At 37.9% G+C, this 16,309-nt stretch overlaps 1 protein-coding gene across 8 annotated transcripts in view; it reads right to left on the reverse strand.

Annotated features, from left to right (window-relative positions):
- Positions 1-2,276: 2,276 nt before the first annotated feature.
- The window catches only part of IDE (insulin degrading enzyme), an 84,207-nt gene continuing 70,174 nt past the window's right edge, over positions 2,277-16,309 (reverse strand). For all 8 annotated transcript variants that reach the window (XM_081953917.1, XM_081953916.1, XM_081953912.1 and 5 more), the window contains 3 exons: positions 11,606-11,678; positions 10,675-10,742; positions 2,277-8,888 (listed from right to left, as the gene is read on the reverse strand). In XM_081953917.1, coding sequence (XP_081810043.1) covers positions 8,793-8,888; positions 10,675-10,742; positions 11,606-11,678 — 237 coding nt within the window. In that variant the 3' untranslated portion in view covers positions 2,277-8,792. The remainder of the gene's footprint in view (positions 8,889-10,674; positions 10,743-11,605; positions 11,679-16,309) is intronic.

Consider the following 16,309-nt stretch of genomic DNA (forward strand, 5'->3'; position numbering starts at 1 on the left):
ATAAACATTACCTATAAACAATTCCTAGAGGGGGAAAATATTTTTATTAGTGAAATAAATCACATAATCCGCTTGCATAGTTTTGCCTAAAAATCAGTCTTGGGTGGGCAGCTTTCTCCTGATCCCCAGAATAAGGTTGGTATTTTCCCTACAACAATGTTACTTTTCAATAATAAAACTAAGCTGCTTATTCTACCAAGGCCTGTTTTATTTACTAGTACTTCTATAACCCCAATAATAATGGGTGGAGTGTCAAAAACAAACCATTAATAAATCACAAATTTGAACTCAGGTTAGAAACCAGCCAGAATTTAACTATGTAGTGTTCATTTAGTGCTTGTGGGGTGTGTCGCACCTGATGCTACCACACCAAACTAATCATATGTCATCATCAAGATTGGGCATTTAAAGTTTAATTAAGAGTAGCAAGCCTAATGATTATCAATTACAATTTAATAGAAGAAACCTGAGCTACATCCAAGCTGTGTAAGCATGATACTAATCGTACATGTGGCTTTTTAATCTGCAGAAGTCATACTGAGCAATTGTCCACCTCAGCAAGAGCCCAAGTTGTCAGCTGGACAATTATAAACTCCACACTTTATAGCCTCTGAAAATGAGGGAGAGAATGGTGAGAAGGTAGTTCAATACCTCTAATGCAGGGGTGTCAAACTTAAGTTGTCATGGTGGCATCATGTGATGTGACGCTAAACGGGTGTTGGCCAGCAGGTCACACATCTGGCCACCGGGCTGCGAGTTTGACAGCCCTGCTCTAATGCAAAGCACTTCTCTCCAATAGTGTGTAGCATGTTCCTCTTTCAGCATCTTGTTACTGCACAGGCAGGCAGGTACATATATGATACCCTTCTGATACTCAATGAAATCAAGATTATTATGGGAACTTTATAGCCCCTTTGGGTGAATTGAGACTAGAGCATTCAGAATTCTGGCTAGTATGGGAGAAGGTGATTTATTATGTTTTTGTTTTTTTTACAGAGGCTCACTTACCTGGAAAGAATGATTGTTAGTCATTTATTTAGGTCAAGATGTGAAAGGTTTACATTCCAGCAGTCTTGACAATCTTCATTTTATTGCCTTGCTTTGAAAAACCAGTCCCTTAGTCATACTGACAGCATTTCAATCAGACGGAAGATTTAAGAAGAAAAAAATGAGGAGTGGGCTGTGAAGTGTGTCAAGCTAAAGGGGGTTTGAAGGTGTTGGCGGTGTGTGTGTGTAATATTCTTCAAATAGAAGTTGGGTGAAATTTGAGTCTTCTTCTGGATTGTTGGCTCCTGCTCAAAACGCCATGGCTAAGGCGGCCTTCGCATAAAGCAGGGGTGTCCAAACTTGAGAACTTTAAGACTTGTGGACTTCAACTCCCAGAATTCCCCAGCCAGCCATGCTGGCTGGGGAATTCTGGGAATTGAAGTCCACAAGTCTTAAAGTTCTCAAGTTTGGACACCCCTGGCATAAAGTCATCCCTTCCAAATAAAATGAAAAAAACTCTGACACATCAAATTGCAGCTCATATTCCCCGTTTAACTGTAACATTTGGTTTATAGTTAGTCCTCGACTTACCATTTGTTTAGTGACTGTTCGAAGTTACAAAGGCACTGGAAAAAAAAAGAGTGTTTTTCACATAACTGTTACAGGATCTCCAAGGTGACGTGATCAACATTGGGGGGCAACTGGCATGTATTCATGATGGTTGCAGTGTCTGGGGGTCATGTGATCACCTTTTGCAATTTCCCAACAAGCAAAGTCAATAGGTGAGCCCGATACAACCATGTTATTAACTTAACAACTGCAGTGATTCACTTAACAATTGTGTAAACTCTTGCTTAGTCGTAGAAATTTTGGGGCTCAATTGTGGTCATACATCAAGGATTATCTGTATTTGCATGGACCTATACTGTATACCTTTACCTAGGGGGGGGGGGTTGTCATCATGATGTTATTTTGTTTAATCCCAAAATTTCTTGGCTTTGACACACTTCAACTCCAAAGGAAAAAAAATGCATATTTAAAAAAATAACTGGGATAAAAGGATTAACGCCTTCCTTTGATACATGTGTAGTGGGAGCCCAGTCAAAATTTCCCCCTAAAATGTATGTTTTGGAAAGCAGCTAATAGCAATTGTTAACATATTATTATTTAAAGCTGCCATAATTAGAAAAACCTTAGCATCACCTCCTGTATTCCTAAAATGGCCTCCTCAATCCAACAAATCAGATCGACAACCATGTTAGTAATCAAAACAATCTAAGAAATCCAGACAAGGTATTCAGATTGTTTATTATCAAGAGTATGACAAACACTCCGCCATACTGTGTCAACATGCACCCCAGTTCTAAATCACCTTTTTAAAACAGCACTTGAAAAAATTAGTTATTTTGTCATTATTTATGATTACATACATTTTGTTAATGAGCACTAGAACTGATTAACACTATAAACTAAGTAATCTGTTATTGCTTGTCGACACTGCAGCTTTGTATCTACTAGAGAGAATTCACTGAATGCCTGAGTTATCAAACTGCATTGTTTTATCAAAGGCAAACTATAAAATGCTGGAGAACACTTAAATACCTGCTAGTGAATATCATCTATTCCTACCACAAGGGCATGCCAAGTTCGTTATCTTCTAAGGTAGTCCTAATCTCTCCATTGCCATTTTATTATACCTTTGGCTAGAGCCCAGTCCATGTGGCTTTCCAGATATAACTAAACTATAATTCTCAGGAACATACTGTTTTCAGCAGGGTCAAAGGTGAGGGATAAAAGAAGCAGAGTTTAGTAATGTTTTGAAGGGGGCATATTCTTCCATTCTGAGTAAAAATCCAATAAATGAATATAGATTGAGTGACAGAGGCTGCTTTTGAGAATCCCTCAATTGATAGCCTCCTGCAAAATTAAAGATGATTTTTAAAAGGGGACTTTGATTAGGCGGTGGCTGCTGAGAGACAACTAGCCAACTTTGTATGTCCACTGACCCTCCCTTTGCATTTAGGGATCAATCTCTCATGCATTCCTGCCCAGGATTCCAGATTGAGTACTTCCAAATATAAGATTCAGTCGGAAAAATGGGCCAATGTTATGTCAGAAAAAGATGTTTTGTCCATGTTGTAGCCCCAATATTTAGTGTTGTAATAATGATCATCCCCTATATTTAACTTGGATACAACTCATGTTATATTTGTGACATAAATGAATTTCTATGCTTTTTTTATGCTTGTAACATCTGGTATAAAGAGAGTAACATGTATGACTATGGAAGTAATAACTACAGTGTTTTAAAATATTCGAGATACATTAGGAATGACACTTTATTCCAAAATCTTATTTTCATTGCAGGAGTAATTGACAGTTCTTGACCTCTCTGCAAGCTTAAATATCCATACTACATCCATTTTAAATTTATAATACAGGCAATTCTTGGTTAAAAACTATGGCAAGAAAGGTTGTAAATTGGGCCAAAACTCACTTAACAATTATCTTGTGTAGTAATGAAAATTTTGGGCCCAAATGTGGTCATATGTTGAAGACTATCTGTATGAATTTCTACCTTTAAAAAAACCCTTATACAATACATAAAAATTTTAACTAATTTGACAAATAGATATAGCAGTAGAAATGGGATATTGGGCAACGACAAAGACAACTTTGTTAAGCAAATGTAGAGACTAGAGGTGAAGGTAATTACAAATAATCCTTGACTTACGACAACAATTGGGACTAGAATATTGGTCACTAAGTGATGCGGTTGTAAACTGAGACATCACATGACATCATCGCTTAGCAATTGCAATCCTGGCAATTATCCTCTTTCCAAGCCATTCTATGCTTGGTTCCTTCCAGCCCTGAGTCTTAGGGACTGTCTCTTGACACACACACACACACACCCCAATCTCTTCCATTTTAGCCACCTGCACCCTGTCGTCACCATATTAATTTTATTGATTTGATCTTTATCCCACCTTTAGTTTTTAATTTTAGTGAAATAGTAATCACATATAAAAAAACCTGCTCACTGATGTTTGAAATGTAGCTCCTGCCAAGATGCTTGAGGACCAAGTGGGGCCTTTGGCCTGGAAAAAATGGTACATCCATAATCTAAAAAGGATCCAGGTTCTGGAATACTGGCCTAGAACCTTAATAAAACTTGGAACTAAAACATCTTTTTGACATTGACCTGGGATATGATGTCTGAAGAGAGAGTGAAGGCTTCTGGTAGAACTTACAAGGGTGTGAGAGGTATCTCCTAATGTAGCTGGCTGATGGTCTTCCTGAGTGGGTGTTATTGAGTGGTGAATATCTGAACTACGTCAAATATTTTTGATCTGCCCAGCAACCCCAGAACTGCACAACTCCCAGGCTCTGTGCTACACTCCAGGCAGCTGGAGCCGTCCCCATTAAGGACCAGTTGCTCTCGCCACTCTGCATTCCAAGACTCCTTACGCCCTGTGCCTTGCCACTCCTGGACTGGGTGGAACTAACGTTGTGCATCCCAAAAGGGCAGGAAAAAACACGAAGTGGCCCTTTCCTTTTCATCATGCTCTTGGACTGTACAGGGCTGGCTTTGCAACTTAAAAAAAAAAAAGGGGGTGGGTGGGAAATCTCAAAGCAGCCCCCCCAGCAGCCCCTTTTTTCGCAGTGCAAAGCCAGCCTCAGCCCTGCCTGGGAGCTCTTTGCAAAGGGACACTTTAGTCCTCAGCTGCCCCCTGTACATATTGTTTTACTTTTCTGCTACAAGCACCCAGCCCCATACAGCCCAGGATCCAGGTTGGGCACATTCGCAGCGGGAGAAGATGGCAGTGAGGGCCAGCTGGGGTGGTGAAGCACAGAGCAGCAGGGTGCCAAAAGGCCCTAGATGGGGGAGGTAGATAGACGGGGGGGAATTGGAGTGCCCCAGGTAGTCATAGGTGCGGACAAACTGCCAAACAGCCAATTTTTTAATTAGTTTATAATATATAATACAAAAATACAAAAGAAAATAGTAAGAAAATAAGGGAGGGAGAAGAGAAGGGAAAAGTGTAGGGAAAAAGGGAAAAAGAAAAAAAAGACATTGACTTCTAACTCCCTTTGGTGCAGTAGAATAAGATAATACATCAAACCACAACTTTTTACTTTAGTGTAAACTAGCCATTTCTATATCAAGAAACCTATTTAATTGGTAAAACCCAAAATAAAAGTTTCATTTTTTTTTTAGCTCTAGCACAAAATCCAATAGAAACAAAAATAATTGTGGTTTTTTCAATAATCAAAGCAGTCAATTTAGCCAACTCTGCAGTGAAATTTTGATCATGTGACTGCAGGCGTGCTGCGATGGCTTTAAGTTTAGGCACAGTTGTAGTCCCCTTCATAATTTCTAATGCTTGCTGAACAAATGACTGTAAGTTGAAGACTACCTGTATCAGATAGCTAAATCCAGGAACAAATATTTGTGTGTGTCTGTTTTTTGCAGACAAAGGTCCATATCTCTATAAAGTACATAGAGATTTAATTGGTTTGCTTTCTCCCTCCAAATTCTAAGTAGCATTTTCTTATTATGGAACAAGCTAAGTGAAAATAGATACCAAAGAACATTATTCAAGCTCAAATTATAGCATCTTTCCTCCCAGCTGAAAAAAAAATCAGCAGATGAGAATCACCAAAAACAGGCCCAATTATAGGTGTTGTCTTTTCATTGCAATATAGAACTCAATAGGGCAGTAAATTGGTCATTCGTGTCTTAAAATGTGACTAGAACTAGTTCCAGTAACAAGAAAGTTGTACAAATTTGTACTGTCATTCTAGGACAGGCTCCTACCACCTAACACTCTCCAGTTGTGATAGGATTATGATTGTTAGAATTTTCACTAAGTATTACCAAACTGTCTGGGACTCCCAAGAGTAATCCTGCAATGTAAGGACACCCAAAGATACTAAATTGGGAACAAAACTATATAAAAAGAGAAATCTTTACACGGATTTTAGCATAAATGTTGTTGCATGTTTTTTCATGCTTTGTGAATAAAAATAATTTGATACAATTATGTTTAGCATTATTTATTGGATAACTGGAAGGCTATAGCTGCGTAGATACCCTTGTTCTAATAAGTAGCAAACAGAATTGTGTTCGCATTCACATTCCAAATGACCTTTTGCTAATAGACTTCAGAGCACTGAAAAACCCTCTATGTAGCTTCAACAAACTGCCATTTGTTACAGTGGGAAGGGAGCACCTGACAGATGCCATCAGATCAGTTTATAGTTTGTTTTGATGTTAAGTAACAATGCTCCTATCTTGTACCAATAAAGAAGAATCTTTGAAGCTTACAGTTAAAATGCTCCTATCTTGTCTACTAGTTGAAATGTACATCTTCTTGAGTAACAAAATGATGAACCTCCGAGGCATTCAAGTATATGATGTAAGAATATGCTGTCATTTTCAGATTAACCCAGCAAGATGAAATATAATAATTATATAGCACTTCAGTTAAGTCTATGTACTCTCTTTAGTTATTTTTCTACATTAGTGCAAACTGCTCTATTGTTTCTTCTAGAACAGTGGTTCTCAACCTCGAACGACCCTTTCACAGGGGTCGCCTAAGTCCATCGGAAAATATGTATTTTCGATGGTCTTAGGAACAGAGACACCAATTTTATGGTTGGGGGTCACAACATGAGGAACTGTATTAAAGGGTTGCGGCATTAGAAAGGTTGAGAACCACTGTTCTAGAAGATGTCACATACATTTTACAATAAACAACACATCAGTGGAATTAATCATAACAAAAGCATATAAGTGGTGTAACTCTAATAATACACACATTCTAGTCTCATCTTTTAAAGCCTTTAATATTTGAGTGTAAGATCCTCATGTCTAACGACTTAATACTGAAATCAGGGGAATGAACTTGGAAACTTAGCATGAACTGCAATAACATACTGCCATTGGAAATACAAATGCCATTTCACTCTCCAGCCCCAGCCTCAAATTAGCACCTGGTCTTTCTCCATCTGCTTTTGGTGGCATAACTACTCAAAAGCTTCATTAATATTTTTTTAGTTTGACAATTAAAATACTAACTCCATTTATACTTGTTTCCAGTTTATTTTGCAGAATTGCCTCTCCTTCTTTCCTCAAAATCAATTGGCAAATGGTTGCTACTTTGAATCATAAATAACAAATTATACAGTGCTATTACAAGTAGTCTCTGACATATGACAATAATGGAGCCTGCCTATTACGGTAATTTGTTGTGACAGTCGTAAAACAGGCCACAGGCCTAACGTTACTCTTTTATGGCAGAAGTTAAGAGAAGGCTGTGGTCATTAAGCAAACCATGGTTTCTTATGGGCAGTTTTACAACAAACTATTGTAAAATGCAGCCACATGACCATGGGATGCTGTAAACGCAGCATGTTGCCCAACATCTGCAGTTCAGTCACATGACGTGAAGGGGGTCTGACAGTCAGAACTTCAAATTTGGGTTGTAACTTCTCTTTCTCGGGACAGCTGTAACTTTGAACGGTCAATAAGCAGCAGGGTGAAAGTCAAAGATGACTGAAGTGCTACATAAAAGTGATGCAGGCTAAGAATTTAGACTGCATTTAAAATACTGAGATCTTCTGAGCAGACAAATGATTGGGGGAAGTTCAACTTCTGCATCGTTAGACTGATTGTTACTGCTGATGTGCATGAACTCTGTAATTGTGTATTAGTTTCCATTTTCTATTCCGAGAGAGAGAGAGAGAGAGAGAGGGAGGGAGGGAGGGAGGGAGGGAGGGAGGGAGGGAGGGAGGGAGAGGGAGAGGAAGAGGGAGAGGGAGAGGGATGCTGATCGTGCTAGATGACCACACTTGACGTTCACATAGTGTGCAGGGAATCTAGGCAAATATTAAATTGTGAGTTTCTGATAAAGGAGGAGTGTTTGCCTACATTACAATTTAAATAACTACCAAGAATTATTAATGGCCTTTTAAGAAGATACAGTACACCCAAATCTTGTTAGATTTGTCCTAAAACAGTACATGACAAATGGAAGAAAAAAAATTGCCATAGTAATTTTATTTATAAGTCTAAGAAATATTATCAGTGCAACCTTAAGAAAACGTAAAGTTTATAAACATAAAGTAACACTCTTGTCAAGAAAAACATGGCTACCCAAGTGTTTCCAGCATTTTACTAGTCTGTATATAAAATCTTCTCAAACAGATATAAAGATTAAAACTATTTTGACTTTGCTAATAACTCTTCAAAGATATTTGTTAATTTTTTTCCTCCCACTTTCCACTGATTTTTACATAGAATCTAAATGGCTGCTTCCAATAATCTTTTTTTTAAAATGGTATCACTCCGTGCTTCCTTTAAAAACATCAATATGGCCTTTTAATAATATTTTCTTTCTTGTACAGTAAAATATGCTTCCAAAACAGTTGATCTTTTTTTTTAAAAAGCAATGATTTGCAAGTGAAGATCAGACTGGTATGGAAACTTCTTCACAATCCATGCAAACTAAACTTTTAAAGGGCCACATTATTGTAAAATATACCATTTACCTACACAGAACTTCATATATACCACTTAATTTTAGTTTCTGGTAGTGGCTCTATGACAAACATATAACACATGACTAGAGCATACTTGCTTAACTTGCTGTATCCCTATTGCAGCATTGATGCTGGATGAACCTAGAAGGAATCAGGAATCCTGGAACACTTGTCCTAAAGGATAAGGTCTTTGTCCATTATGAAAAGCCACTGAAGGCATATTAATCCTCTTCCAGTTCTTCATCCAGCAAGATTCTTCACAGTTTTGCGGCCATGAAATTGATATGAGGTTTCACCAGAGGGAAAAGTGGTAGGCTGCGTTTGAACTCAGTCATGTTTTCAATCACAATCGGCTGTAAAGAAAGCATTTTACAAAGATAGCCATTGAGAACCAAGCATGCTCCTACTGATACGTTGCACAAGACAGGCAGAATCACTGAAAGCTGAAAAAGGCACAGGTTTTAACTACAAAACTGTCATTAAAACGCCAACCCAGAAATCAGACGTAGACCCAATTCTTCTGAAATAGGATGGTGTATTCTATTGTATAAAAGTTCAATGCAACAATAAGGTGAACACTGCAGACAAAAACACTCTATGTGCCAATGTGAGTGAAATTAAGTTCTATGTAAAATGTGCAATATTACTACCAAAAGATGGATTTGAGTCAACCAGGAAATCAGCTCAAGAAAAATTGCTGACAGTTTAGAATGGCCCACTGAGAAGCTGACTATCAGCATTTGAATGAATTAACAAGTAAATGCTAAAAAGGGGATTTTAGACAAGTTGAAATCCAACAAGTGCTCAATCAAGGCAAACATAAATTATCTATTGCATTAAACTCACTGTACTGTCATACACTTTCGTTACCTAATCAGTGTAAATATGTGGACTGGTTGTGCTTGTTTTTTAGTTGCTTCTACGTTTGGGTGATCTGATCAACTTTTGTCAAGATTGTCTAGTAGGAACTACTTCTTGTGCTTTTTGTAAGTTTATGCTTGTTGTTTAGTGATATCATCTAGGTTTTGACCACCATCTTTAAAGCGCTCCATGGCATAGGGCCCAGTTACCTGCAGGATCGCATCCTCCCACATACATCCCAGCGGCCAATTCGCTCTCACAGAGAGGGGCTTCTCCTGGTGCCGTCCGCTAGGCAATGCCAGCGGGCGACGCCAAGGAGTAGGGCCTTCTCTGTGATGGGCCCAACCCTCTGGAATGACCTCCCCCCCCGACATCAGAACCACCACCGACTTCCGCTCCTTCCGGCAGAAACTAAAGACTCACCTGTTTCGACTGGCTGGCCTGGCATAATTTCAACGCCTATCTCCTGGCATTTATATTTTACTGGTTTTTAAGGGTATTATTCTAGTCTTAATTTTATTGGGTATTGGGATCTTAATGTCTGTTTATTTTAATTATTTATTAGCAATACAGTCCTGCACATCTTTTATCCTCCTCTTATGCATCTATCCATTTTATATTTGTATATATATATTTTCCATGTAGTAATTTTAATTGTTTTAATTTTGTTCTTTGACATGGACTGTACACCGCCCCGAGTCCCTTTCGGGAGAGGGGGCGGTCTATAAGCGCTAATAAATTGAATTGAATTGAAATCTAATCAACTTGTTTTCTATCATCCTCTTTTTGAATTGTTTCCATTTTTACATGGTTCCCTCCAATGATTCTTGACTGCCCGAATGAAGGGGTCACTTCATCTGATACTGAATACTGAATCTTTGGGGACCTCAAAATTTCTAAGGTCTCTTCACAATTTGTAATGGTCGATGTAATCAAAAGCCTCTATATCCGTGATGACGAACCTATGGAACGTGTGCCACAGGTGGCATGTGGAACCATTTCTGAGGGCATGTTAGGTGTTTCCGTTAGCTCCAACGCTCATGCGCGCGCTGGCCAGCTGATTTCCGCCCTTGATTTTCGGCTGTTTTTTGCCCTCCAGAGGCTTCAGGGAAGCTTCCTGAAGCCTCTGGAGGGGGAAAAACCGTCCAATGCGCAAACCGGAAGTTCAGGAAATGCAACTGTTTAATAATTCAAACATTATTTAGAACTGCACAAACCAGATGGCATTTTGAGCATTTCTCTTTTAGAAATAGTTATGAAAATATCTTTTTTTTTTACCTGTGGCAGTGGTGGTGCTGGTGTTAGACTTATATCATTTTGGCTTGGAAATTCTCCTACAACAGGACCTATTTAATAATAATATTAATAATAAATATTTTAAAGACTAATAAAGAACTCCATAACATATATTTAAAAGATATAAGATATGCGTTGCTTCTTTGTACTTGAAAATTTGCAGATTTTTATCAAAATAACAGTCACTAAGAATGATTGCCTGCTTAAACTCATATGCAAGTGTCTGAGGGCAATGTGTAATATAGCAGAATCTCTTTCAAAAGGAGACAAACACAAGTCTTTCACTACTGAACTTGTTGATAACAGGATACTGTTGACAAAACAGTGCATGGATATTTCTAATTTTGAATTGTGACCAGATTGTGGCAGAACTTAAGGAAAGGCTTTTGTAATCAAATTCCAAACTGAATTTCTAGTTAGAGCTGGAAACTTCAAGAAAACATTTTTCTGCCAGTCACTCACAGTTCAGAGATATGCCAGGGCATTCATGCTAATGTAATTTCACAATTCAACATGAGTACTTTACAACAGTAATGTTGAATCACTATTTCCTATTCTGACTTCTACAGAAAGTCCTGCATCAACACTCTACAGCATTCACCACTGATAACAACAAATTCAGCTACAACAGATCACAGCTGATCTAACTTGGGCAATACCAATTCTACAAAATATGGTTGCTACTTTCATCTTACAGTTATTTCCATGTATATAAATGGATTGTAAGTGGTATATTTCAATGCACTTGGTTCTTTCACTATTACATTTATAATTTAAGTGTCATTCATGTAAATCAATGAATATATTTCTATTCATCCATTATGACAGCATATTTCCTCTGCAGTACAACAATCTTTAGGGGACAACTTGAATAGAGGCCATTTGTGAGGAAAGACATGCATTTAGTACTTACAGGAATTCATTTCCCTTGCTAGTACATGGACTGATATTTTGTGCCTTCTTTGGGCATCTACTGCCAACATTTCCTAGGTGTAAATAAATTAGGGTTAATTATTCCTGTAAAAACCAAGAAAAAAAATCTTTGCAATGAGAAGAAATCATGGAAATGAGCTAAACAAACCATACCCTGAAGCAAAGGGTTTTCGAGAAATATTAATGCTAAATCAAATCAAATCAAATTTATTTAACTATGGTAAATGGCCAAGCAGGTAAAAAAGAAAAAGGAAACAATGACTGAATGCGATTAAAGCAGTATAATAGTAACATAAAACATTTTAAAAATAGACTTAAAACCAGAGAATGAATAAAATAATAATGTGTAAAATGTAAGATAAAATAATGGGATAAAATACAAATAACATAACAGAGTGAAGATGCTCGGTCCAAAATTAGGACATATTATGTCTTCTTATGGAAATTGCTACAGAAAGAAATTTAGCAATTCTACTGCTAATGGAGGGGTTTTGGTCTATGAGTAGGACCTAGACAGCCTCTCCCTCATTGAAAAATCTTAGGCTTTTGTCAAGGAGTGGCAAAGGTATTTCTGCATGTACACTGATGTAAAAAAAGATGACAGAAAAATAAATGTGAAGGAGTCTCAGGTTCATTCTGATCTTAAAGACAGGATCTCTTGATGAATGGAGTCCTATGGTACTCCTCCTCGAGTCCTGCCAAGTGAAGTGAAATAAGAAATGGCTCTACAAATGGATGAACTGGACAAATAGGGTTAAGTAAATAGTTTGCCAGTATAACATTAGGATGCAGTATGAGAATACAGTCAACCAAATTAGATGCAACAGATTTTGTCACTGCAGACATCATGAATTGAAACAAGTTGCATTTTAGCCCCTATCTATTATCAAGGCCAGTTCAATGGGAGCTGCCTTAACCAAAAAGAATTTCAAACCTCTGAAACAGAGTGACAGGCACTCAGCAGCAATACAATGATGGGGAAGCAATTATTTTGCTCACAGGCAACGTCTGCAGGCATAATGGAATTCTACAATGAGGGAGAACTTACAATTAATGGGTCTTAAAGCCAAAATTCTAGTTTTCTTGGGAAGACTTCCTAGTCACTCAGACACCAATGGCTAATTTTGAGCCATAAAATTCAACAGGTTTTTATCTTTCAAATTGGCATAAGATTGAGTGGGAACAAATTAGTAGCGTATCTGCAAAGCCAATAGCAGGGGCCAGGCAAGTTTTGGCTTTTTTAAAAAAAAACTCCCAAAGGGCTAGATGCATACTTGCCACATTTAAAACCCTTAGACACTATACAGATTAGGTTCTTACATGCACTATTTCACATCTCGTGAATACTTTAAATCTTCATGGACTGATGATGATTCCACTGAGGTCTGTGTTTGCAGACTCTCTTTGTGGCTTAAAGTCTTGTTTTCTATCAGCTCACTGGTCCCATTAATTCCCCTTCATAGCTTTTCATCAAAGTGGAAAGAAAAAAAATTAGGTGACCTCCATTACAGTCTTTTTCCACACCTACCTCTTTGCTGGCTCTAGGTTTAGAAAAGCTAAAGCTGAAATCCACCAAGGAGCCTTTAATATTGCATGATGAGTGATCTGGGTGCTACCATGAATACTAACAGGAAGAAGCAGCTATGTACATGGCACAAGATCCTCACTGCATCTGATTTCACTGTACGAGTTATATTATCTAAGCTTATGATGTAGCTTTATTTTTCCTAACTAAGGCCAATCCTTCCTACTTTCTTCAGTACAGCTCCTCTACTAGGAAGATGTTCAGATTCAACAAACATTACATGAATACATGAAATTCAGAACAAAGTTAGCAAATGAGCTAGAAGACAAAACGTTATAAGAACCACAGTAATAATTCTTCTCAGCTTACTTCCAAAAACGTATCAATGCTTAGGAGAAGTACTAAATACATGGTAAAAATAAATCTAGCTTGCATCTCATCAAAAGCTTTATTAAGTGTTTTAGCTGGGAAATGAGTAAATCAGAATTATTTACAACTATAAACAGATAATCTAACCCCACGTGTTATTTTTAATTCTCTGGTAATTAAAAGTCTACTCAAAACAATAGTAGTTGGTATCTTCACATTTTGTTAGCATTACTTCAAATGAAATGAGCATTCATAAGTTAAAGAAATTATTGCAAGGTTTCTCTATTCCTAAGGCAAGAAAGAAAAATTCATTGCAAGGGCCTGTTAACTGCAATTCCCCCATAAATTACATAGCCAGAGCTTTAGTAATACAACTGAATAACAATGGTCTATAAAAACAAAGCACAGTTTAGAACATTAATCTACAATTAATTATTGCACTGTTAACTATTTTTATTTTCACAGGACAGGTACTGTAGCACCTCTGCAAATCACAAAAACGAACATGTAAAGTAAAAATAATTTCCATGTCATTTTTACATCATTCTGTCAAATCTTTGCTTAGAAAATGCATTCTGAATATACCAACACATTGTCATCCAATATTGATTGGATGACAAAGGATTGAGGGTAGGGGCCCTTTAACTCCATTTCATTTGAACCTTCCTGTGGCTGGTGATTGGAGCTGCTGGATACAAGGGAGGAGTCAGAGAGACAAAGAGACTGAGGTAGGGGCCCTTTAACTCCATTTCATTTGAACCTTCCTGAGGCTGGTGATTGGAGCTGCTGGATATAAGGGGGGAGTCAGAGAGACAAAGAAGACTGAGGTAGGGGCCCATATCTATAAACCAAAATAGCAATAATACGTTCTGGATTAGTGTGCTTGAGATTGTGATTTTATTTTATTTCAAAATGACCGGCTTAGTTCAATGTAATGGCTGTTTTGCACCTGTCTTTCGCAGTACTCTTTTCAAATTTGGATACTGTCCCCTTTGTAAACAAATTACTAATCTATTACCTATCTAGAATCTCTAATCTGTACTCTCCAAGCAGAAATTAGGTGTCCAATTCGGCCATTCCACTCTATGGAGATGCCACATTATCAGCCTCCTCTACCGCAAAGATTCTGCAGGAGAAGAGCAGTCTGGACAACCATGGGATCTGGCAGGGTGAGAGCTGTGAACCATAAACACAAAGCTTTTGCTGTGACCCAGCATAACAGATATAGTGCCCTTGCTGACCTTAATGGGGACACTAAAGAGACAGGTCAAGGTGGTTGTGATAATGATGACTCAAATAAGCAGGGGATCGTGGTCCAAAATGAAGAAATTTCTTCGGAAAGGCGAAATGGGGAACCAGCTATCACACATCAGTCGCACAAAAAGAGCAAGTTATGCAAAAAGAGAAGTCACCTTCTGGTTGGTGATTCAATCGTAAGGGATGTAAATTTAGCAATGATATGGAGGTTTTAAAAGAGGTCAGGTGTTTGCCAGGTGCTATTGCCAGCAGAGACAAGAGGCGTATTCTTAAGATAGTCAAGAATACAAGTAAGGACTGTGACGTTGATGCTATTATACATCTTGGCACAAATGATCTGTCCCAAAAAGATGTACTTTCTGTGAAGAATTATTTCCAGAGCTTGGGGTATGAACTTAGTAGTATAGGTTGTAGGGTTATCTTTTCAGAGGTTGTATCAGTATATAAGGAACAAAAAGGGAAGGGCCAGCATGTAGCAGAGTTTAATGTGTGGCTAAAGGAGTGGTGTAAAAGGGAAGGCTTTGGTTTTGTTAGTGATGATGCCTGCAGCTGGTCCAATGAAAAACTGTACAAAAGAGATGGTTTGCACCAATCCAAGAAAGGGACTCAGTTACTTGGCATTAAATTCACAGATTTGTTAAACTGAACAGAGGGAAAGAGAATTAATTGATATAGAACATTTCTATCCCCAGCAATCTAAAATTCATAGGGTTATCAGTGCATGTAACATAGATGTTTGTGCAGGTAGGATTATCAGTCCTGCTGTCAAGCAAAACCAAGCATTTAATAGTGCGTGCCATATCATGTGCATGAATCATACAAGTGGCAAGAAAATAGGGGCAGTCAAGCATAACACAGGTTATGTAGACAGTAAACACAAGGTCAATCAAAATGGACTCAAATGTCTATACAGTAATGCACAGAGTATGAGGAATAAACAGGCAAATTAGAAATTCAAGTAAATAAGGGCAGATAGATATTGTTGCCATTACAGAAACTTGGTGGGATGAAACCCACAAATGGAACATACAGCTAGAAGAATTTAAATTATTTAAAAGAAATAGACCAAATAAAAGAGGAGGTAGAGTTGCTTTATATATAAGAAATAACTACATCTCTACAGAAATAGAGCACAACAATGATGAGAACTATCTTGAATGCATTTGGGTCAATATTAAAGATTGGGGGGGGGGAGGAGGAATGACATTGCCATAGATCTATACTACAGGCCACCCAACCAAACAGAGGAAGTAGAAGAACTTTTTGCTAGTCAGCTAACTAAAGTATGTAGGAAGCACACCACAATAATAATGGGGGATTTTAACTACCCTGACATCAACTGGGAAACAAACTCTGCACCAAATGGAAGATCCAACAGGTCCCTAACGAACCTAGCAGACAACTTTGTTTCCCAAATAGTAGAGAAGGGAACAAAGGGATCAGCCACATTGGACTTAATTCTCACTAACAAAGAGAAAATGATAGAAGGTGTTGAAGCCACAGGAACCCTGGGGGCAAGTGACCATGCAATAT

Source organism: Natrix helvetica (genome assembly GCF_964273705.1).
Source record: "Natrix helvetica genome assembly, chromosome: 5".
In the NCBI taxonomy this organism is placed as follows: domain Eukaryota; kingdom Metazoa; phylum Chordata; class Lepidosauria; order Squamata; family Natricidae; genus Natrix; species Natrix helvetica.